The sequence below is a fragment of the Halichoerus grypus genome, chromosome 11 (genome assembly GCF_964656455.1).
Source record: "Halichoerus grypus chromosome 11, mHalGry1.hap1.1, whole genome shotgun sequence".
NCBI lineage: Eukaryota > Metazoa > Chordata > Mammalia > Carnivora > Phocidae > Halichoerus > Halichoerus grypus.
In genome coordinates, this window is record NC_135722.1 from 32,084,352 (window position 1) to 32,108,445 (window position 24,094).

The 24,094-nt window shown below is 35.7% G+C and overlaps 1 protein-coding gene across 1 annotated transcript in view; it reads right to left on the minus strand.

Moving 5' to 3' along the window:
• ANO3 (anoctamin 3) overlaps positions 1–24,094 on the minus strand; it is a 272,413-nt gene that overhangs the window by 87,934 nt on the left and 160,385 nt on the right. Inside the window, exons 7-12 of the mRNA XM_078058286.1 lie at positions 22,360–22,404; positions 16,870–17,001; positions 15,096–15,202; positions 12,752–12,807; positions 8,719–8,840; positions 5,441–5,575 (exon numbers count right to left, since the gene is read on the minus strand). Of these exons, the coding sequence (XP_077914412.1) occupies positions 5,441–5,575; positions 8,719–8,840; positions 12,752–12,807; positions 15,096–15,202; positions 16,870–17,001; positions 22,360–22,404 (597 nt within the window). The remainder of the gene's footprint in view (positions 1–5,440; positions 5,576–8,718; positions 8,841–12,751; positions 12,808–15,095; positions 15,203–16,869; positions 17,002–22,359; positions 22,405–24,094) is intronic.

Below are 24,094 nucleotides of genomic sequence, written 5' to 3' on the forward strand. Positions count from 1 at the left end.
GGGAGCGATTTGTCTTTTTTGGGGGTGGCTGTCTGGACCAGCTCCCAGGTCTTTATGTTTCCTGTGATCCTATTAACATGACAAAGCACAGAAGAAGATGCTTGGTGATGTCTATTTTGAGTAAAGGTGAAAATGTGAAAGTGGGTTTAAGGGAAGGCGTATGAAAGCATGAGTAAAACATGATTTTAGAATCAGATATAATCATTGGGGAAAAGTAAATCAAATCACAAGATACTACTCTATATCTGTTAGGATTGCTATTATGAAGCAAAACAAAACAAAACAAACAACATGTGTTGGCAAAGATGTGGAGATTTGGGGAAATTTGCACACTGTTGGTGTGACTATAAAATGGTGCAGCCCCTATGGAAAACAATATGGAGGTCCCTCAAAAACTCAAAAATAGAACTATCATAAAATCCAGCAATCCCACTTCTGGGTATGTATCTAAAAGGACTGAAACTAGGATCTAGAAGAGATATCTGCACTCCCGTGTTCATTGCAACATTATTCACAATAGCCAAGATATCAAAATGGCCCTGGTGCCCATCAAAAAATGAATAAAGAAAATGTCATATAAACATACAATAGAATATTATTCATCCTTAAAAAAGAAGGAAACCCTAACATACGCAGCAACATGAATGAACCTGGAGGACACTATGCTAAGTGAAATAAGCCAGGCACAGGACAAATGATGCATGATTTCACATATATTCAGTATTTAAAACAGTCAAACTCATAGAAACAGAACAGAATCATGTTGCCAGAGGGTAGGGGAGGGGGAAATCGGGAGTTGCTGTTCAACAGGGATAAAGTTCCAGTTATACAATATGAATAAACTCTAGAGATCTGTTGTGTGACATTGTGCCTAGAGTTAACAATACTATAGTGTGCATTTAAAAATTTGTGAAGAGGGTAAATCTAATGTCAAGTGTTCTTTCCACAATTTTAAAAAATCCAATAAAGGTTTAAAACTTAGCTGAGCACTTACTGCATACATTTCTCTGACCAAGTCACTTACCTCTCTGATGGAGATAATAACTAACTGGGATATTACATAAGGGATATTGATACTGTGCCTGGAACATCATAGGCCCTAGATAGACTTTATTGCTAAGGATATTGTTAGGAGAGGGTTAAAGAGGTCCTTTATGACTCAACAGCTTTTGAAAACCTGGTCTGATGCTAAGGATCACTTAAATTTCTCAGTGAGTTCTAATGTCAAAGAGTAAAGGATGGACCAGAAAGTTGGGGCTTCTCCTCTTTGCCCTGGACCTGGAAAATCACTTTATCTGCCTTCTTGTTCATTTTCATATTCCTATGATATGTACTCTGCCAGGCAAACATCTGACCACATTTGGTTAGGTAAGACCAATGAACACGTGTAAATATACATATGTACACATACATACAGTAATAATCTACAACTTGATTGCTAGATAATTTTACAATTAACTACAAAGCAATTAATAAATATGACCTTAGTTTTCATGAACATAGTTGATAGAAACATAATAAACACAACCTAATCTTCAGATTTTTAACATACTGTTACCTTGTAATAAAAAAAGAGCTTAATAAAATAGTACTAAAACAAAGCAACACTAAATAAAAGCCCTGTGTCCTCCCGTGACCTGTCATGATAACACCTCCAACTTAACCATGACTTAACTATGTCTGACACCTTGAATAGAAACTTTTTGAAATTTTGAAAGTCAAGATATTCAGTGATGCTTATCTTGGTTTAGAATAGAAAGTCTGACAAGATGTTAATTATAGTGTGACAGAGTAGCAGTGATATAATACCATAAAGCACTGAAGAAAAGAGTTTGCTAATGCCTTTTAAAACACTCCTTGTACTAAAGGTACTTATATGCAAAGAGTCTAATTTACTTTCTCGGTACATAAATCAATAGGAATGGCAAATCTATTCCTTTCATTGCCTTTTGTTCATTTTCAGCTTTGTAGGGGTAGAGGAAGGAGTCTATACCACATAGTAAAACTTTGTGAATATGTTCTCCATAGAACAAACTTCAACAGTAGCTACCCATCTAAGAATCATTTTATGTCTCTATCAATTCATTTTAAAACAGTGGTTTTCCCAGGTTTCTTCCCATTCTGTTTTCCCTCCCTTCCCCTATGGAAGAAATCAGAGCGAGAGAGAGAGACAAACCATGAGAGACTCTTAACTATGGGAAAGAAACTGAGGGTTGCTGGAGGGGAGGTGTGTGGAGGGAATGGGGTAATTGGGTGAGGGGCATTAAGTAGGGCACGTGATGTGATGAGCGCTGTGATATGTGACTGATGAATTACTGAACTCTACATCTGAAACTGATGTACTATATGTTAGCTAATTGAATTTAAATAAAATAAATAAATAAATAAAAATTTTAAAAAAATAAAAGAGTGGTTTTCTAAAACCCTGAAGACTCTACCAAAAACACTGTTAGAACTAATAAATGAATTCAGTAGAGCTGCAGAATACAAAATCAATATACAAATATCAGTTACATTTCTATACACTAACAATAAACTACCAAAAAGAGAAAAAGAAAACAATTCCATTTACAATTGCCCTAAAAAGAATAAAATAATTAGGGCTAAATTCAACTGATGAGGTAAAAGATCTATATATTGAAAACTAAGACATTGATGAAAGAAATTGAAAAAGACACAAATAAATGGGAAGATATTTTGTGCTCATGGATTGGAAGAATTACTACTGTTGAAATGTCTATACTACCAAAAGATATCTACAGATTCAATGCAATCTCTATCAAAATTTCGATGGTATTTTCAGAGAAGTAGAAAAAGCAATCCTAAAATTTTTATGGAACACAACAAACCCTAAATAGCCACAACAATCTTGAGAAAGAAAACAAAATGGAAGGCATGACACCTGGTTTCAAATAATATTATAAAGCAATAGTAATCAAAACAGTGTGGTATTGGCATAAAAATAGGCCCATAGATCAATGGAACAGAATACAGAACCCAGAAACAAATCCATGTATATGTGGTCAATTTTTGACAAAGTGGGCAAAATATACCATGGAAAAAGGATAGTCTTTTTAATAAATGGTATTGGGAAAATTGGATATCCACATGCAGAAGAACAAAACTAAACCCCTATCTTATACTATATGTAAAAATTAACTCAGAATGGATTAAAGACTTAGATTTAAGACCTGAAACCATAAAACTCCTAGAAGAAAACATAGGGGGTAAACTCTTTGAAACTGGCCTTCCCAGTGATTTTTAGTATTTGGCACCAAAAGCAAAGGCAACCAAAGCAAAAATAAACAAGCGGGATGGACGCATCAAACTAAAAACTTCTGCATTAGCAAATAAAACCACCAACAAAACAAAAAGACAACCTACAGAATGGGAGAAAATATTTACAAAACATATATCTGATAAGGAGTTAATATCCAAAATATATAAAGAACTCATACAATTCAATAGCAGAAAAACAAGCAATCTGATATAAAAAACGGGCAGAGAAACTGAATAGACATTTTTTCAAAGAAGATCTACAAGTCAACAGGTACATGAAAAGGTGATCAACATCATTAATCATCAGAGTAATGCAAATCAAAGCCATGGTGAGATATCACTTCACACCTGTTAGGATGCCTATAATCAAAGCACTGCTGATGGGTATCTAAATTGGTGCAGCCACTATGGAAAACAATATGGAGGTTCCTCAAAATGTTAAAAATAGAACTACCATATGATCCTGCAACCCCAGTTCTAATTGTATATCCAAAGAAAATGAAAACAGGATCTTGAAGAGGTATCTGCATTCCTATGTTCATTGTAGCATTACTTAAAATAGCCAAGATATGTAAACAACTTAAGTGCCCATTGATGAATGGATAAAGAAGACGTGGTGTGTGTGTGTGTGTGTGTGTGTGTGTGTGTGTGTGTATAATGTAATATTCAGCCATGAGAAAGAAGGAAATCCTGCCATTTGTGACAACATGGATGGACCTTGAGGGTATTATACTGAGATAAGCCAGAGGAAGAAAAATTATTTTATGGTATCACTTTAAAGTAAATCTTTAAGAAAGCCAAACTCATAGAAAGAGAAAATAAAAAAGTGGAAAAAAGTGTTTTTCTTTCCAAGACACTATAACTTCAAATCATAACCTGTTTTCTTAGCTTCAGAGGTTACTGATTTAACAGCATACAGAAAAATGCCCAAATAAGGATGGATGTTTCCACTGGGCACAAGTTTGTTCAGGAAGATGCTGCCTTCCAGAGTGGTAGTGAGTTTGCAAAATTCTGAAATAAACCTCTGACTAGATGAAATGTGTTTGAACAGTAGGTGTTTCTTTGTTTTCAAACTAATTATCATTTAGCATTCATGGAGAGCAAGGGGACATTAAGATACCAAATCAAGGAAGTTGGTTATGGAACTGGATTTAACTCTAGGACAATGGAAGTATATTGTTTTTAGGCAAATTGTTATGCATACAAGGAAATTATTTTTATGATCCCATTAACTGCTATGATTACTACCCAGTAGTAAGGTCATGGTTAAAAGATGGACCAAAGGAGAACAAAGTGCTGAGCTTTAAAGGAGGGAAGTGCTTTTCATATTTTGAATTATATCATACAAGCCTGAACTTGATGATATCCTTGTATATATTAAATAAAACATTTATTATGAGGATTCTTTAATGTCTGGGTGAGTCTTGTCTCTGCTGAATAATAATGTATTGTTCCTCCACCCAAATCTTGAGTGATTTCAACTTTAACAGTAGAATCTCCATTCTCATAAATGCTTGATTTTTGTCAAACCTTATTTCACTACCATCTTGATACCTTAAGTTGATACTAAAAAACTTACAAATATTTGTTCTTATAGAGAATAAGAAGAAAATAGAAAGTGATTTTATGTTCTCAGGAGAGAAGATTGCTTAGAGCAGGATTTATGTTCTACAAATATTTTTGTTCAGACATCTCTAAACACGTAAGTTTCCCTCATCTGGAAAAAGGATGGTAGTGAAATTCCTATCAAATGAAAAAAAAAAGAACATTATCGGGAAGCTCTTTGTATATTTTAAGTGTTCAAAGAATTGTAGTAATTTAGATTATTTGAACTACCTTAGTGAGAGGGCATTCTGGACTACCAAATACTATGGAAATGTAAATTATATAAAACTACCATTGCATTGTTGAATTATTAAGTGGGATATACTAGAAAGAGAAATTTTGCATACAGAGAAACAGTCTTAGAACTTATCCAAGAGAATTTGCATATAAAAATATGGAAATGGCCTTCTAAAAATAGTGCTTTTCTCTTCCCCTCAGAAATCCCAGCAAATAAATTGTAGAACCATGAGTTGTTTTTCACAGTCAGCATTATCATAAAGCTTTTGCCAATCAGAATAAAGGCCAACACATTTTAATAAGGCTGTTAATAGCTCACCTTACTTGACTTCCATTCATTGTAAATATTCCATAGAAAAACACACACAAGCCAACAAGTGCTGCAGGAATCAGCATTCCAGTATACCATCCCAGCCAAGCAAAGTATAGCCCAATCTTCTCACCGAAGTAGAGTCTGCATGAGAAAGCAAACCCTTAGTTTAAAGCAACATAAGCACCACGGCAAATGTTGATGTCACACCTAGTCAAAATTTCAGATGGACATACCAGCTCAGTTCCTCAGTAAGTTCCATCTGGGGTATCTTAATATTCCCACTTGTTAATGAATCCAATAATGGTGATGCTGTTTATCTTTAAACATTGTCATTACAGGGGTAATTTTATAAAATGTATTCTTTCTGTGTCAAACTTCTTAACAAGGTTCATAAAACTTTTAAAAGCCAGTTATTGACTTTCTCCATCCTCCCAGTAAAATGTCTTTTTGTTTTCCACACACAGAGCTGTGCTAAATCATATTGCTTTTGTGTAAATTAGAAAAAAGTCTTCCCTGTAGGTAGATGTTGAGAGTAGATTTGATTTGAGTCTCCATCTGCACCCTTGGCCAGACTCCCTTAGGCTAGACACAGTCATGTCACACCTTCCTCAACAAAGTTAACTCTGCGGCTCCTGGAGCACACAGTTCTTTCCTTGGTCAATGCTGTTCCCTTACTTTGGAATATTACATTTCATCTTCCTCCCTTGTCTGGCTTGTACACATCCTTCACTTTATATCACTTCTTACAGGAAGCCCTTCCTCACTTCCACAGCAACCCTGGCTTAGATGCTCCTGATCTTGTTCCCATACTACCCTCACCCACATTTCAGTGTCCTAAATTTATAACACTTCATGACAATTCACCTGTCACCATTCCTCTCCCTCTCCATAAGACTTCAAGTGCCTGAAAGCGGACCTGTGTCTTCTTCACTAGCACCCACCACAAGGAGTACTGAATGAAGCTAAGGAAATGAATATATTTTATTTCCCTTGAGCCAATGAACATAGTTTATATGGAAATGGCAGATGAATAAGACAGTTCTAATGACTATCTTATTGCTCTTTCTTCATCAAGTCTACTGACAATATCGACTGCCACACAGTTTATAAAGCTCTGGTAAGAAATAATAATTTCTTGAATTCTCTATGACTGTTTGGTCTCCATCTTCTAAAAACGGTTACTTAACACAGTTTTGTTCCAGGGATAGCTCTAAAAATTGGTGTTTTACAGTTCATTTAGGAATATTGCACTGGGCAGTGATTCTTGCTGGGAAGGAAATTCTCTTGGTATTTTTTCCTTGACAAGACAATTCTCTTGGTATTTTTTTTCTTTCTGAAAATCATTCTTTTTCTATGTCACTCTCTGTATTGTGCCGGTTAAAATTTTGCATATTCTAATACCAGGTATAGAAATGGAGTCATCCTCCATTTATCTAAGTTTTTGTTTTTTTCATTGATTTCTTCTAGGAGACATAGATCAGTAGATCATTCACTTCTCCTACAACGATATGTTCTAGTTGAGACAAAAGCTTATCATATCAACAGGTATTGCAATAAAGCCATCTGTTCCTTTAAATAAGTGTTCCTCTGTGGAGTAGAGTAGGTTTTCACATATATTACTAACATAATGGAATGTCTTTATAATAATGACTACAGAGGACTGCACAGACAACCCCCCTTAAACAGGCAGCATTATACTGAGATTTTCAATTACATACTGTTGAAGGTTAAGAGGAACAACAATATTATTTGACAGTAGTTTAATCACCTAAGTTACAGCAGATTTTAGATCTGATTCAGGAGAGGGAGAAGCTAGTTCCAGGCCAAGAAAGCTGATGGAAACCCCCTTGACCTAGAGCACTGGTTATTCATAATATTCTAGGATCTCTAGAGGAATCTCAAAAACCATGCCAAGGCAGGGAGGAATTGCTAGGTTGCTCTCCATGTCACTCCTCACTGTACTTCACTCATAGCCATTCTCTTTTTATCTGTTTTATATTTTGGTAAGGTCTGATGAGAGCATCCAGCTTTTGCTAGTCCTGGAAGCTTCATCATCATCATCCATTTGTTCCCTTGACACTATTCACAGTTCTGTATATAGTTCTCTTATTAGATTTTCTTCGGATAGCCCTTCTATTCTATCAGTTCTATCAGTTTCCAGCTAGGACAACGCTGACAGTTATGAGTTATTCTTGATAATTGTATTTCATAAACAGTTCAAATTATCAATATATATAAACTTATGAATGCTCTTTTTAAATCATTCTAAGAATATTTACAGTTAGCTACAAACTTGATTAAGTCCTTTTTAATACATATTTCCTGATATTTTTATTTTTTTAAAGATTTTATTTATTTATTTGACAGAGAGAGACACAGTGAGAGAGAGAACACAAGCAGGGGGAGTGGGAGAGGGAGAAGCAGGCCTCCCACTGAGCAGGGAGCCCGATGCGGGGCTCGATCCCAGGACCCTGGGATCAGGAACTGAGCCGAAGGCAGACGCTTAATGACAGAGCCACCCAGGCGCCCCGCCTGATATTTTTAAAAGAACAAATTATCCTCCATCAAAATTAAATAAATAATGAATAAAACAGTATCTGGAGACTAACTGAAATTGAGAGAAGTTACTCACTATAAATGTGCTTCCTGGAATGGAATACTCACTAAATTCTTGGTTGAAAGACATGCGTAGATGCTATATTGGTCATTTTTCTCTTTGCTCTCAGATCCATTTTCTGCCTTTCCCTATTTTGGTTTGTTTTCACAGGGAAGTAGATTACACAAGTTCTATTGTAAATTGCTCCTGGAAAACTCAAAGGTGTAAGGAGCGGGGAAAGCCAAAAGCTTTCCTTCTCTCTTGGCCAAGGTCTTCAGGGAGAAGTAGTCATTCCTTCTTCATGGCTCCACTTCCAACACTTTCACTTCTCTGCGGACAGTCCTAGTCATGGATGGTGTAGCTCCTGCCCAATGGCCCAGGTAGTGGGCTCTGAAATATACTTCATCCCATTTTCCTTGCAACCTCAAGGTTGTTAGCAATCTTCTTCTGTTGTTAATCTCTGGTTACCTCACTATTCCTGTCTGATTTCTCAGCTTTCCCATCCCTTATATAACCAAATCCCTAAATTAAGTTCTTTTTTATTGGAAAGACCTATAGTGGCTTCTTTTTCTCTGACTGCCTCCTGAATGAGATAGATGATTTGGTGGGTGAATAAAATAATTCCAAATCTGCAAAATGACAACGGAACAGCATAATATATCTTCCATGATTAATCCATCCACATTACCTGATTAAATCCAGGGGCTGATGCTTATACCACATTCCCCAGCGTGCCCAGCGCTCATATAATAGATGTCTATTATTCTGAGGTCCATGCGTTTTGATGGGCTGGCTACTTTTGTAGGCTCCCTGAAACACATAACATAAGATAAATTGATATACATTCCCTTAGTAAATTTGAGCTAAATAGGAATTGCTTTTACTATTTTTTCCTTACAGAACAATTTAACAACTTACTGGAAGCTTCAGAAATTGTAAACTTAAGGCTATCACTGGAATGATGTAGTAAATCTCTTTATATTCTTTCATTGAAAATATTCTGATAATTACTTAAAAGTCCTTCCTTAAAGTCATTTTTTAAAACAATGAGGTCCCTTTCACTTAAAGTAAACTAGAATTTAGGTTTTATTGTTTGCAACCTAAGGTTTTTTAATAAATACTATATTCACCATCACTGAGAGAAATAGTTGTAATCTTTACTTCAGAAATTAAGAGTATTATTCTACTTTAAACAGTGACTCAGTCCCAGAAAATATTTATTTTATTTATAGAAGCTAGAGAAGAAAGTAAATGTTCAATCAAAAAGTATAAGAGGTCTAAGTCATAAGAGCTAGTCAAGTTTTTCAATTCCAGAATCCTCATTACCTTACTTTAGATAAGATAATCCAAAAATGGAAACATTGTCAAATTCTTTATATCTCTCCTCAAAAACTGTCATATGGGTTGTAATATTAGACACATAGAATATATATGCCTGATAGAGGAACTGCTTTGCTTTTATAATCAAAAAGGAGAGCAATAGATATGGTGACTCTATTTTGTAAGCCTAAACTTAGGACAGGATTTGACAAACTCCATCTCATTCCAATGTGTGATTCTACTTTTACAAACAGCTTAATGAAAATTTAAAACAAGTGGAGTTATGCCTTAGTTTCCTCATGTAGATGATGAGAATAAGAATAAATATTAGTGATTTCCACATTGAGGGGTTTTGTGAGGGCTCACTTGCATTATAAAGTGCTGGGCACATATAAAGTACAAAATCAGTGTTAATTTATGGTGTTTGATATATTGTGGCCATTGAAAAGTGGAAACAGGGTGATGGGTATTAAGGAGGGCAAGTGTGGTGGTGATGGGCACTTAGTGTTATACGCAACTAATGAATTGTTGAACACTACATCAAAAACTAATGATGTATTATATGTTGGCTAATTGAACATATAATAAAAAAAAAACCCAAAAAACTAATGATGTAATGTATGTTGACTAATTGAACATAATAAAGAAATAAAAATAAAAAAAATTCTCATTCTAAAAAAAAGTGGAAAACTATCATCTGAGTGATCCCAGACAACCAGGGGTGTGAGTTCTTATGAAGAAAGAGGGCAGCTTGAATCACAGTCCGCAGATGCCTCAAGGTTGAAATGAGAGACACATGTGGATTTCACTCTCTCTCGCTTTCCAATGAAATGGATAAATTAATTAGGTAAAGATAGAAGTACAGTTAAAGTGCTGATGGGGTTTAGGGCAAGAATGTGTTACTTTGGCATGTAGATTATTTCCAAGTTGAAAAAAATTAATGGCCAATAGACTCAAGAAGTTTTTTACCTACTCCCTTACCTGCTCAAAATAATTTATTTTTTTTAAAGATTTTTAAATTTATTTATTTGAGAGACAGAGAGTGAGTGAGAGAGAGAGAGCACAAGCTGGAGGAGGGGCAGAGGGAGAGGGAGAAGCAGGCTTCCTGCTGAGCAGAGAGCCCGACATGGGGCTTGATCCCAGGACCCCAGGATCATGACCCAAGCTGAAGGCAGTCGATTAACCGACTGAGCCACCCAGGCGGCCCTCCTGCTCAAAATAATTTAGATAGGAAGCCTATGAGAGGGAGGAGAGAAATTACCAAGGATAACTTTTTTACATAAGAATACTTAGCTGCAGGATGTGGCAAGCATTGGTTCACCCAACATTTGCTCTTCCATTGTCCTGTGAATTATCTCCCTCCTAGACCACTGCCCTCTTCTTCTTAACTCAGGATAGCATATAAACCTCAATTCCTGGCTGCTGAAGAGCCTCTCATGTCTTTGTGGGGATCTGTACATGTATAATTAAATTTGCTTTTCTCCTATTAATAACCTGCTTTATGTCAATTTATTAGGTCAGCCAAAGAACCCTGAAGGGAAGAAGAGAAAAGTTTTCCTCTCCTACAGTGCAGTCCAAGTTTTCTTCCTTAAGAGCCCAAGACTTTTAAAGCCTAAAGATTAGAAGCTAAGGAGATGAAAGTGAAGATCAAGATTTCAAGCATGGATACATCCACTTGGGAAATGTTTGTTTGCTTGTGCAATTGGACTGATCTGTTAGGATAGACTGCCCTGAGATTGGGTAAGTAAGGGAAGGTGAACCAAAGTCTCAGCTTTCTTTCAGTAATTAATGATAAGTTTCTAAAACACCTGAGTTTCCTTCCCAGCCTCAGTGGGCAGACATAGGCACTTCCTGGTAGATCCCTAGTAGATCATTGTTTTAATTCTGCTCAAGAACCTCAACCATACTGTTCTGGGTTGACAGTGACACCTGTTGGCTGTAAGAGAAAACTGCAGTGATGACGCCTGCTCGCCCATGTGTTTCCATCCCTGTTCGGAGGACCATGTGCACTCAGTGATCACCCCTCTATATCCTCATGATCAGTCCCCTACTCCAACCAACAGAGAAGAATAAACAGGATTATTATTTACAAACTACTCCAAATAGGTTCCAAATTTCACACAAGAAAGTGTCAAATGAACTGCTAGAACACAGACTAGTTATGTAGATGAAATTACTCACACAAAGAACAACCCAAAACTTCCTTTGCTATAGATGCTCTCCCAGGGCCTTAGGTTTGTTACTCTGAACACTGTACCACTTACCGACTATGTCAAATCTGACATCATGTTTAATTTCTCTGAGCCTTATTTCTGTATCTCTATAATCAGAAAATAATAATATCTACCCCTCCAGGATTATTTTCAGATTAATGGGAAAAGGGGGCCTGTCACATGAAATAACCTAACATATTACCCATTATTATTATTTCTATTCCTACTGTAAGTAAGATATTCATACCATAATGAATAGATGCATTGGGGTCTGGCTTCGTGGGCTCAAACCTGTGCCTTTGATACTTAATTTTTCTGTGCCTCAATGATCTAGCTATAAAATGGAGCTATTATTATTGTCTATCTCAAAGGGTTGTCCTAAGGATTAAATGAGATAATCCATATAAAACACTTAGCTCAGTGCCAAATAGGAAGTGCTCGATGCATTTTATCCTTTATGATTTCTACTAGACCATGAAGGGGTTACACCTTGTGAGTCCTCAGCCTTTATAAATAGAAGTGATGGGTTCTGAGATTGCTGACCTCAAACCTCTAAAGACCCCATACTTATTTTAAAATGCAAAGTGGCCTTAAAAAGAATATAGTGTGTGTGTGTGTGTGTGTGTGTGTGTGTGTGTTGGGAGAGGATGTTCAAAACTGATTCAAATGTCATTCATGACTCAGCAGGCAGAACTCACCACAGCTTGGAGCAGGTGTTTCTAACTTAAAATTGGTAGACAGGTAATAACCTGGCAGAGAATCAAGTAAATAATGGGGTGTAGGTTTGTGTTGTGGGTTTGTCTTAGATTTTCAGGCATCACAAAGTGGTAGGCACAAACCAGAACTTGCCCTGTTTGGGAATGGTGTGGATCCCAAGCTGGGTCAAGCATAGAACTCTGCATTGGAGCACAGGATGGTGGTCAGAGTGGTTGAACCATGTCCCTAAGTTCCCTTCGGAGCTGGGACTCCTGACAAGGGAAAAATTGCACAAAGGTTCTAGAGCACTGGGGCCAGTATGCAGCCAGAGATCATAATGGGGTCTGAGAAAGGCCCAGGGCCACTCACTGATTGAATCCTCCTAAGAGTGGGTGGCCAGACTTAAAAAATAAATAAATAAAATAAAAGAAGGATCAGCAATGAGCATGAGAAACTGTTTTTCCCCCAATGGAAGTTTTATTTCAAAATTACCTCATGAGGGGGAAAAGCTGCTATGTATGAGCCATTGTTTATAAGTTTACAGATACCTGGAAAGAGGAAAAAAAAAGAACAGTTTTTGAGTCCGTTCAAATGAAGACTTCCTTCTGTAGCAACATATATAAATTTGGGAGAACAAATTAATTTAAAAACTTAAAATAACCCAAACGACACCCATAGCCACATCACCTCTGAAGGCAGGGGCTGTGAAAGAGACTGATACTAAAGAGTCTATTTGTGTCCTTACAACATGAATCAATGGAGATTTGTAAGGTGCCAACACATGGCACTTTGTCATATCATGAAATGTGAGGCATTTTAATACCTATTTATTTGGGATCACATGAACCTGAAGCAAATATTTTTTTCTGCCTCAAAACAACAACATTTGGTCAAGAAAACAGAGGAGTTCTCCACCCATAAAATGTCTCTAAAGGATATTGGTTTTGAGAAGTCTTTAAGTGATACTGAGCCAAGGAGACATAAATAGCAATATGTGACACTTCTTAAAATCTCCTGCATCTCAGCCTGAGTGTAGCGAAATGGACATTCTCATATCGTCATGGTAAGATTAGATATTGGGAAACTTTTGGAGAATAATTTTTGTTACAGTATTATTTATATTCGTAAAGAATAAGAAATAATTGTATACCCAAAATCAGGAAATCATTTAATTATTATGGTGCAATCAATTATACTAGGTACTTGGTAAATAACTGCAATTTGATGAATGCCTATAATAGAATTTTGTACAGCTATTTACAATGTTTACAGACATACCAAAGGGCTTGAGAAAATACACTTTTTAAAAAGGACAAAATTGTAAACACTGCATGATTCTAAAAATCATGTATATATACATCATATTCAACACATCATTATTAGAATCATGCAAGTTTACTATATATACATTCAGTATTAATTTGTGAGAGTGACAACTGAGTTTGGGGATTTTTAAATTTTATTTTTATACCTTTTGTGTTTATTGTATGTTCTACAAAGGGCATGATATCTTTACAATCATTTGAAATGTCATATTTTTATTTTTAAAGACTATGTAAGCACGTAACACTATCACTTAAGACACATTTTTATTTTATATTCCAGACTTCTCTATTTTTATTTCTTATTTAGAAAACTAAGTGTCAAATTTTTTTGTAAGGATTTAGTGTCCAAATTAACTATTTTGACTACTCAGTAACAAATGAATTATTAATCAGAGGAGAACCAAAGTCTGAACTTTCCTCTTTAATAAATGGCTGACTTGAAACAGAGTTCATTTTACTTCTGTGGCACTATTTTTTAATACAATTCAGTAGAAATTAGTACAAGTTTCCAGTGGCTATCAACTTTTTATTTGTAAAGGTTTTAGGACATAACTAACATTTGATTTCTTCACTGTCTTGTATTTTTCATCCTAATAATTAAAAGACCAGCTCGTTTATTACCTCTTTTCTGCTCTGCACTATGTAAACTTTGCAATTTTATTTAATTTTTCTAGGTGAAATTTTCTCAATTTTCTTTTTCAATATACATATAGTAGCATACTGCAATACATTTAAACAACACAGAAATCTAGAAAGTAAAAATTAACTGTTATTTCACCTTCTGGAGGCAATTTCTAGAAAGTTTCATATATATTCTTCCAGATTTTTTTCTTTTTACAAATGTGTGTCTAGGAAATGGAATTACATTAGACTTATAGTTTTTAATCTGGTCTTTTTTTTCACTTGATTATGCATTGTGGCTACCTTTCAAAGTCAGTAAATGGAGAACTAATCACTAATTTCCAATTTCTACAAGTAAGGGGTCTGCGTCGTATACTTTTTGTGATATATAGCATACAACAGATGTTCAATAAATTTGAGTTAAGAGTGAACAAATAACAAATAATTTTAAGTGGATGCATTTATGGAGCATAGCCTAACTTATTGTTAGTTCCTAGTGATGGACGGTTAGAGTATTTCCAATTTCATTCTATTCTAATCTTTGTTTATAAACAAAGCCACTATGAACAAACTTCTACATATATTGTTATTCAAAATCTGATTATTTCTTTGAGATACATTCCAAAAAATAAAATTTCTATTCCGAAGTGTTCTCGTTTTGATACATATGGTTAAATGCCCTTGAAAAAGTTTTTGTTGTTGCTGTTGTTTTATTTAGTTTTGTTTTATTGGAAGGCTGAAAAATAGGATGCTTAGAATTTGTGTTCAATGCATTATATCCTCATGTTTAATGCATGAAGGCAAAGCTTCAGATGTGAAAATAAGTATTTCCAGATATAATTAGTAACAGCAAATTCTACCTTCTTTATATTTTTAATTAGTGTTCTTACCCACTTTTGATATTCCATTTTCATATTTCGTGTGCTGTAGCATGTGATAGACTATCCTGCTTCGAGTAGCATTGCTGAAGAATGTGTCCTTGTTGTTTATTATGAAGCTGTTAAGATAAGGGGATTTGTTTTAATATTCAAAGCAGAGCACAGAGTCCAGCAACAGTTACAAGTTTCTAGGTAGTCATCCATCTGTTTTTTCCATTAAAACTAACACTTGAGAAGTATAGTAAGTCAAAAGACAAACCATCCTCTTAAAATAAATCAATTGGCAGAGACAAATACATTTATAAATAATACAAGCATTATCAAACATTCATTTAAAAATCTTTCAGTTTATAGGGAAGCCTAGATGTCCTCTTATTTCTTATTTAGCATGAAACGGGGACAGCAGCATTAAATTGTCCATTGTCTCCCATAAATTTTGTACTACCTTAAGCAATGTAGTTCCAAATAGAACACATTAAAAATTGATGTCATTTCCCCATACCACGCCTTCCAAGCTAACTTGTCTTGCTTTCCAAACCTCAATAATAAGCAACAGTTCCTTCCCCTTCATGCCCTGTACCGTCCCCATGTAGTAAGAGTCGCAAAGAGAAACCTTAATGAGCGCCAATGAGTAAAGAGCAAAAGGGTGATCCTGACAGGAAAGGAGGTCTATTTCAGCATTTATTTTTTAATATGGTGGGAGCCTCAAAAAAATGGAAGCATCCTGGACCTTACTCAACGTCTGACAGTTCCTGTTTCCAGTTGCTTTATCTCTGTGAGTAATAATCGGCCATTTTTTTCCAGGCACTTGGTACTGAAGTTTTAGGTCTTCTATGATTCTTGTTTTCTTTTTACCATCCATATTCAAACAGTTGCCGAACCAGTCAACTTTTCTAAATGAACTGCTCTCTCTGGCTTTGAGCTACCCTATTGTTCCGGGTCTCATTGCCTAGATTACAAGAGGAATGTCCTCTTAACCAGCTGCCCAATTTCCCACCTGACTTTTCAAGCACAGCTCTGATTCTCAGAGCACTCCTACTATTAATGTGTCAGCATACATACATAATTAAATTCCTTATTTTCCTTCCAGTTTCTCTATTTTTGCATTTCAGCCTCTCCTTCAGTCTGATTTCCTATAGTCCTGGGTTTTTGCATCTGATAGTCAAATTGTACAATTTATCACACCTTGAAATCTCACATTTCTTTTTTCTCAGGATTTTGCTCTGTCTCTGATATCTAGCCCTCCCCTCCCCCCCGCACCTCTCTCCACCTCCCTCCACACTTTTACCTGCTGGAGAGGACTATCTCCTTCAAAAAGGCTTCCTAGATCCTTTCCTCTGGCTGTAGCTTCTCCCTCTCTTGTAAAAATGTGCATTCTATTTGTGTCTTTCCTAACAGGCTGACTTTACTCTGCTTTGTTTCATGGTATTTGTATACATGTCTATTTTAGTAGCTTCCACCATTCTGATATTGTGCTTTTTAGTTTTGTACTTGGATGCACCAACAATTATTTTGAAAGAACGGGGACCTAGACTACCAGCCCACATGAGTTTACAATTAATTATTCATTTCCTGAATGCCTCTAAATCAGCTGATAAGGAATTAATAATGCTCGCTGAGAACTGTTCATAAATTAATTGCAAAAAACATTTTAATAAAATGATACATTCTCTGACTTATTTGGCAAACAATGGAACTGTTCCAAGGTATTTTAGTTCTATCAATAACTCCTAGATAATGAAAGGCATCAAGTCAGGTCGTGGGAGGAAAAGAAATGTGAACTTACTGGTGAATCCGTGCACGGCTGAAGGGACCAGTATAGCAGTCTGACTCCTGCAGGTTTGGAAAAGCTGACTTGTCAAGAACCATTGGGTTTTGGGACATCCATTTTTTTATTCTCCTAAAATAATTTTGTACACTGGAACAAAGTCACATGAACTAGATTAGGTCGCATTCCAGAGCCATGCCTCTCTTCTATACCATTCCGAAAAAAAGAGTTCCAAAAAGACATACACACACCCACACTCACACCCACACACAAGCATTTCTCTTGTTCCCACACAAAAGAAATAAATTCCAAAACAAACCAAATCTTGCAGTTTAAAGTCTTTTGGTTCAACTAGGTTATCCTTATGAGAAAAATCTTGTGGAAAATGTTAAAGAATCATCACACATGAAGATGGTGGTAGGAAAGAACATAACAATTCAAGGACCATGACACACTTATCTAAGTTGTGAGTGCACAGATGTATGTAGCTGTAGATTATTTCCTGATTCTCTGAAAACTCGACAGCCATGTGGCTCTACAAGTGGAGACTGAAAGGAAATAAATGTCTACAGCACACTTATTCAACAGTGCTGCGAGCCCCAGCTGTGATGGAAACAGCAAGGGTTTTGGTGTCAAGCAAAACCGAGTTCAAAGGCAGCTTGGCACCACAGTGGCTGTGTGAACTGACAGATGTTATTTAACTTCTTGCCTCCATTTCCTCACTCAAAAAAAAATTGACTTAGCTGGAGATTTGAAAGTTGCTGTCTTATTTTATTTTTTAAAATATTTATTTATTTATTTTTAAAAGAGGGGAGGGGCAGCAGGAAAGGGAGGGAGAGAATCCCAAGCAGGCTCCACTCTGGGCTCTATCTCACAACCCCGAGATCATGACCTGAGCTGAAATCAAGAGTCGGACGCTTAACTGACTGAGCCACCCCGGCGCCCCTGGTGTCTTATTTTAAACTTGACCCAAGGTCAAGTAGACCCAGGGTGAGCCTACTGCATTTCTAACCAGCTCCTAGGGGATGTCCATGCTGCTATCCACTGGCTGCACTTCAAGTAATGGGTTTAGTACAGACACCAGATACATGACATTAAGATACTGTTTCAGGATATCTTATATCATGATACTTTGGTCTCAGCTTTAGATTACAGTCACAACCCAGTTCTTATGTATATATACTGATTGGAACCATATTTACTGTACAAAGAAAAACAAGCAAAAGAAAGAGATATTGAGTCCAGAGATTGATTCTGAAAACCTAATTCTGAGTAACTGTAATAATAATTGTGTTTACTTAAAAAAACTGCAATATTTACACACTATTTATGAGGTTCTATCTTTGTCAATTTTTGGCCCCTTCCACAATAGTAAGAATCAAAGTAGCAGAATCGGATAGTTTCCTAGACAAGTACAATGTATCTTAATATCTGTTTGGCCAGCGCTGCTTAAACTTTTAAAAATTCAGTATAGCAATGTGCCCGCAGCTAATAGTATATCTTAGGAATTATTCCACTCAAGTCTAATATGGTAAGATTACTATGCATAATTTGAAATAACAATCAATTGATGTAAAGTTTAGCATGTGGAGAGTCTGGACTTTCCTTTACCAGGTAGGTTATCATATAGATCACAAGTCACTTTTGGTTTTAGAGGGACCAAAGTATTTTTTCTAGCCTAAAATAATAAATGGGCGATATCTGAGGTGTTCATTTTGCTTCTTCTCATGATAACAAAAGCCTCTGAAATCACAGAGTATCTCCGTATTTCAGCGACTAGTGCATAGATATTTATAAATCACTGAACGGATTGTATAGCAATTACTCCAGCTTCTTAAACTTGGCACAGTGAGGAACACAGCGGGGTAGGAGGTGGAGGAGGAGTCTTCCAGGACTGAATTTTCCAGTTATTGAAATTGAGGCAAACATTTTCAATCTTTGAGCTTTAGTTTCTTCACCTCTAGAGAGAGGAAGTGATTCTATCTGTCTTACCTTACTAGGTGCTAGAAGGATCAAATAAAAGGATACATTCTGACTGCACTTAGGAAATGATGATGAACTACAGTTCTCTCTGACAAAATACAAATATACGAGAAGCGGAGGTGAATTTTAAAAACATTAATGAAATAAAAGGGCCTTCAGATCATCACTCATTTTTTATAGAAATAAACTATTATAATGTAGACTTTTCATATACACTTTCTATGAAGAAGTAAATGATTCTGATAGTGAAACATGATCAGGCCTGGATTTGAATCACAGGATGCAAAGTTCTAGATTATTACTCAATTTCCTTGATTCTTATTCAATTTTCCCATCTCTTAAAGGAAGGGATATTTTGAGAATTAAATATGTAATGCCTGAATCCACAGTGCTAAGCACCCAGCAAGCACTCAGTAATGTTTACGATAATAATAAGGAGAGTTATTACTACTCTGTCTACTACTACTAGTCTCACCAACATGTCACCAACATGATCTAATGCAGTCTACACTCTACCAAATCTTTGTCACCTTGGCCATCTTGCAGACTCAAGCTTTCACAGCATATTGTGAAAAGGACTTCTAATGGAGCTTTAAGTTCCTTGGCTAAAATCAATGGAAAGCAGAGAATTCTATGGAAATTGAAAAGAAATCTGGATAAAAGGGCCAAAAGAACTTCATCGGAGCACCAACTCTACCCAACCAGCTGTGAAATCTGGGAGAGGGGAGGAGGCATGGGGTTAGTAGAGTGGTGATAATGGTCATTTATTCTCCCAGATCTGCAAAACTAGTTACTCTTTGTTTGCCTCCCCGAAGGGTCATTTTGAAGATGTTTTGATAACTGAATGTGAAAGTGCTTTGTAAACAAATGATAAATAGCAGCAATAATAAAACTATAGCCATTTCCTATCAACCTGCCAGGAGAAATGACGATCTTCAAAAGCTGGATAATTGCCTGTACATTATTCATCACCTAACTTTTACTGGTCAAGATACCTATGCATAAACATCTTTTCCACTTCAAGAAAGGAAAAGCACAAGTGAAATCTAAATGCACATAATTGATTTTCATTTCTCTCTTGCCAATTGTCTATAAATTAGGTTTCTAAAATTTTATAACAATGATGGTCACCACACACACACACACACACACACACACATACGGGGGGGGGGAGCGGGGGACACTTAAACTTTTTCTCCAAAGTTAAAGTTTAAAAAAAAAAATCAAAATCAGTCATTTCCCTAAGTGAAAGTCTAAACTCAAGCAAATAATATGACATCCTTTTTCTCAGTTTAATATGTCATATACTTTTATAAATGCCCTTCCTATGTATTTGTTATCCTTCCCATATGCATCCAAAAAGTCAAGGAACAAAGAAAACTATTTGTAATAAGTAAATTGTAAAGAGCTAGGCTGTATATATATACCACATCTTCTTTATCCATTCATCTGTCGATGGACATGACACAAACAATGAATCATGGAACACTACATCAAAAACTAATGATGTAATGTATGGTGATTAACATACCAATAAAAAATTAAAAAAAAAGAGGTAGGCTGTAGTAATGTTTAAGGTATTTTAATAATTATTTGGAACATATAACTGAATTTTCATTTCATGAAATTAAACAGAAAATAATAAACACAAAAGATAATAAAACATATTATGATACATAATATAGTATTTATTTTTCTAGTTTATTTTTAAGTTTGACCAAAATAGAAAAAAACCCACATTTTTTCCACTATTAAAAATGTTTTCTTTAGAATTTAGTATACACGTTTATCATGCATTCCAAACACAAGTGCACTCTAAGCTAAATTACATAATATAACATAGAAATTTGTTGCTATTTTAATATACAGGATTTTACCCTTCTGCTAGTCTCTGAAAGAAAGATGCTTGTTTATCAGAAAACCCACTAATTATATAGTAGCAAAATCTCACTAATTCTATAGAGCACACTGAACCTAACCCAAAGACATTTTATCAACACATCAAACATAATGCAGGCACATGCAGAGAAAAACAAAACCCTCTGCAGTTGTAAATTCATATATTTTATTTCCAATGACTTTTACATTATTATATAAAAATAATTTTGGAAATTTGCTATACGACTAGGACCAAATATGCACAAGGGGAATGATAAAAGTTCATTTTAAATCTGAGCATGTTAACCCAACAAAAAGAAAAATCTGACCTGGCTGAGGAGCATCATTAATAATTTTAGTATTTTAAAGAGACTTTTAAGTACTAATTCCTTTAATATTCATTCTAACTTCAAGTCCCCCCCATTATTTACTTTTTTTGTTACCTATTCCCACCATATCTAAATTTAATGTTTAAGAGAGACGAACATTCTCTCTCCTAAAATGAAAATTTTTCTTAAAGTTCTAAATTATATTTAGCCACTTTCTCTGGTAAAGAAACTTGATTTATGGAATCCTTTCCTAAAATGTTCTGATGTTCACACTATATGATTCCAGTTTTGTGTCGTTCTGGCTTTAACATCCTGCAGCATTATTCAATAGAGTGTACTCTATCATATTTTGCTTTCACTAACTGACTCTTTTGCAATGAGCAGAAAAGGAGCCAAGTATAAGAAGCCTTTTGTTTTTAGCACCCATTGAATGGAAGTTCATTTTCCTCAGTGAAAACAGGGCCAAGGTGATTCAGGTGGGAGAGCTTCTCCTGTCTCACGGTTGTGGTTTGGTAAATTCCTTTGTCATAGCTACTGTTACCACAGTAGGTAAAGAGAAGTTTTGAGATGAAGCTCTTGAAAAAAAGTTTGTTTTCAATACTAGGATAAGACAGGCAGCTCAGCTGGTGAGAGCAGGCCTGGAATTCAAAAGATGCTATGTGGCTTTGGTAAACCACTTCATCACTCCGGAGGCTGGTCTCTCTTTGACCACCTCTGTCAAACAAGAGATTTGGACTGAATGATCCAGAAGGTTTCTGCCACGTCTGTTCTTCTATTACTCTAGTGGGTCATCATTTGCCCATCAATCCTGATTTTATAACTATTTTTTAAATTAAAATCTCCTGAGATGCTAACTTGCAATTAAAATCCTCCTGACACAACATTATATCAAAAAAGGATTGCAGGGACACTTGAGTGGCTCAGTCGGTTAAGCATCTGCCTTTGGCTCAGGTCATGATCCCTGGGTCATGGGATCGAGCCCCGCATCGGGCTCCTTGCTCAGCGGGAAGCCTGCTTCTCCCTCTGTCTCTGCCTCTGCCCCTGCTTGTGCTCTCTCTCCCTGACAAATAAATAAATAAAATCTTAAAAAGAAAAAAGAAGATTGCAGGAATGGCAATGGTAAATAGAAAAAAAGGGATTATCTGATTTTAAACATTGTTAAGTTTGGCGTAAGTCATTTTGGAAATCTTTGAACAAATCAACAAAGTTTTTCTTCCTAAAATTTACAACTGCTGATATGGGTAATCGAATGTTTCTTTTTATTTCTTTTTCCCAAATGACAAATCAGTTGTAAACAAATTATGCATCACCCACTGACCTGCCCATTGATTTGTTCCTCCGGTCAGTGTAATAGCATTTTTTCCTGAAAAATAATAGAAACAGATGAAGACAGTCATGTGAAAAAAGAGAAACCAGTGAGTGACAACATTTGATCATATTGAGTATATTAACCCTCCAACTTCCACACACCTAAGAAAGACATGAAATAAGCCAATATAATAGTAAGAATTCTGAATGTACATTGTCTTAATTTCAGACTGGAAGTTACTAATAACAAAAAACTTTGATAAATCAATAGATCACTTTTGAATACTTGATTTTTAATTCCATTTTTTGAGTCTGTCTTCTGCTACCCAATGCATATTAACAGATCATTTGCTTATATGAAGTCATCCATCCATCCATCCATCCATCCATCCACCCATTTATATTTCTATCCATCTAAACACATATGTAATAAATAGTTATTCTGTGAGCTATGTTAAGGTATAACCATTAAAAATGTAGAGAAAAAGAGGGCATCTATCCTCAAAGAGCTTCCTTTATAGTTGAGGAGACAAGTGATGGTTATAATAAATTGTGATAATGCAGGAAAACAGAGAGTGCTATGGAAGTACCTAGGAAGGGATCTCAATTAGTTTTTGTACACGAAGGAGAAAGGAGTCAGGAAAAACTTCCCAGAGCATGTATTATCTGTGTTGAATCTTGAGGCATGAGTGGGAATCGTCCTCTGAATAAAGTACTTAGGACATGGTATTCTTGACAGAGGTAGCAGCATATGAAATGGCTATAGGAGCAACACCAAATATTTAAAGATTCAGGACACTGCAACTACTTTGGTAGTCTCTGGAGTATAAGTTGCAAGTTGAGTATAGTGATAAAAAAGCTGGCAGGGATGATGAACAAGGCACAGATATTGAGGGGTCTTACCACTGACTCTAGGGTTTTTGGATGAAACACAATGGATGAAAAACATTGAGTGTTTCAAGTAGGTGTGAAGCATGTCTGATTTTAGAGACTCTAGAAGTTCGTGACAAAGGTTAATTCATCTCCTAAAAGATTCGTACCATAGCCTCACTTTGGAGCTCAGAAATCTCATGGTATAGGTCTTCTAAAATGCCTTTTTATCCCTGCCCACCAAAACCTATTTCAGAGGATCAGTAAATTCTTCCCTCTGTGGCATCTAGAAAGCAGAGCTGAATCAGGATAATCGATATTTGGTCCTAACTGTGTTACTAACTACTTAGAAAACTTGAAAACCTGAACTACTATATTTCATTGCAAACACTAGTCATATTGCTAAAAAAGATATTTTTTCAGTTGTCTCTGCCATACCGCAACACTAAATTCAAATATGGAACTTCAAGGCTTGCCATGTCTATCCTAAACTCATTTAAATATCTTCCCCCTTCATTTTTTCAAATATACAGAAATTTGTGTGCATACATAATTCATTTCCCATTGGAATACAAGCCATCTTTTCTCTGAACTTCCTCTACACAGACTGTCTTGCACTATTTAATCATCATTATATAACTGATCATGGACTATCTTCTATAGGACATTGGGCCTCTTGAAGATAGTAGTTTTATTTCATTTGACTTTGTATGCCTTGCTGTATACTTAGCACACTGTTTGATAAATAGTAAGTGATCAGATGGCTGATGAATGAATGAGCCTTTGTTTAATTTATAGTTGCATTTATTTCCTTCAGTGCCTGAGACCACTTTGCATTTAATAAACATTTGCTAAATGAGGTATTATTTTTTAAA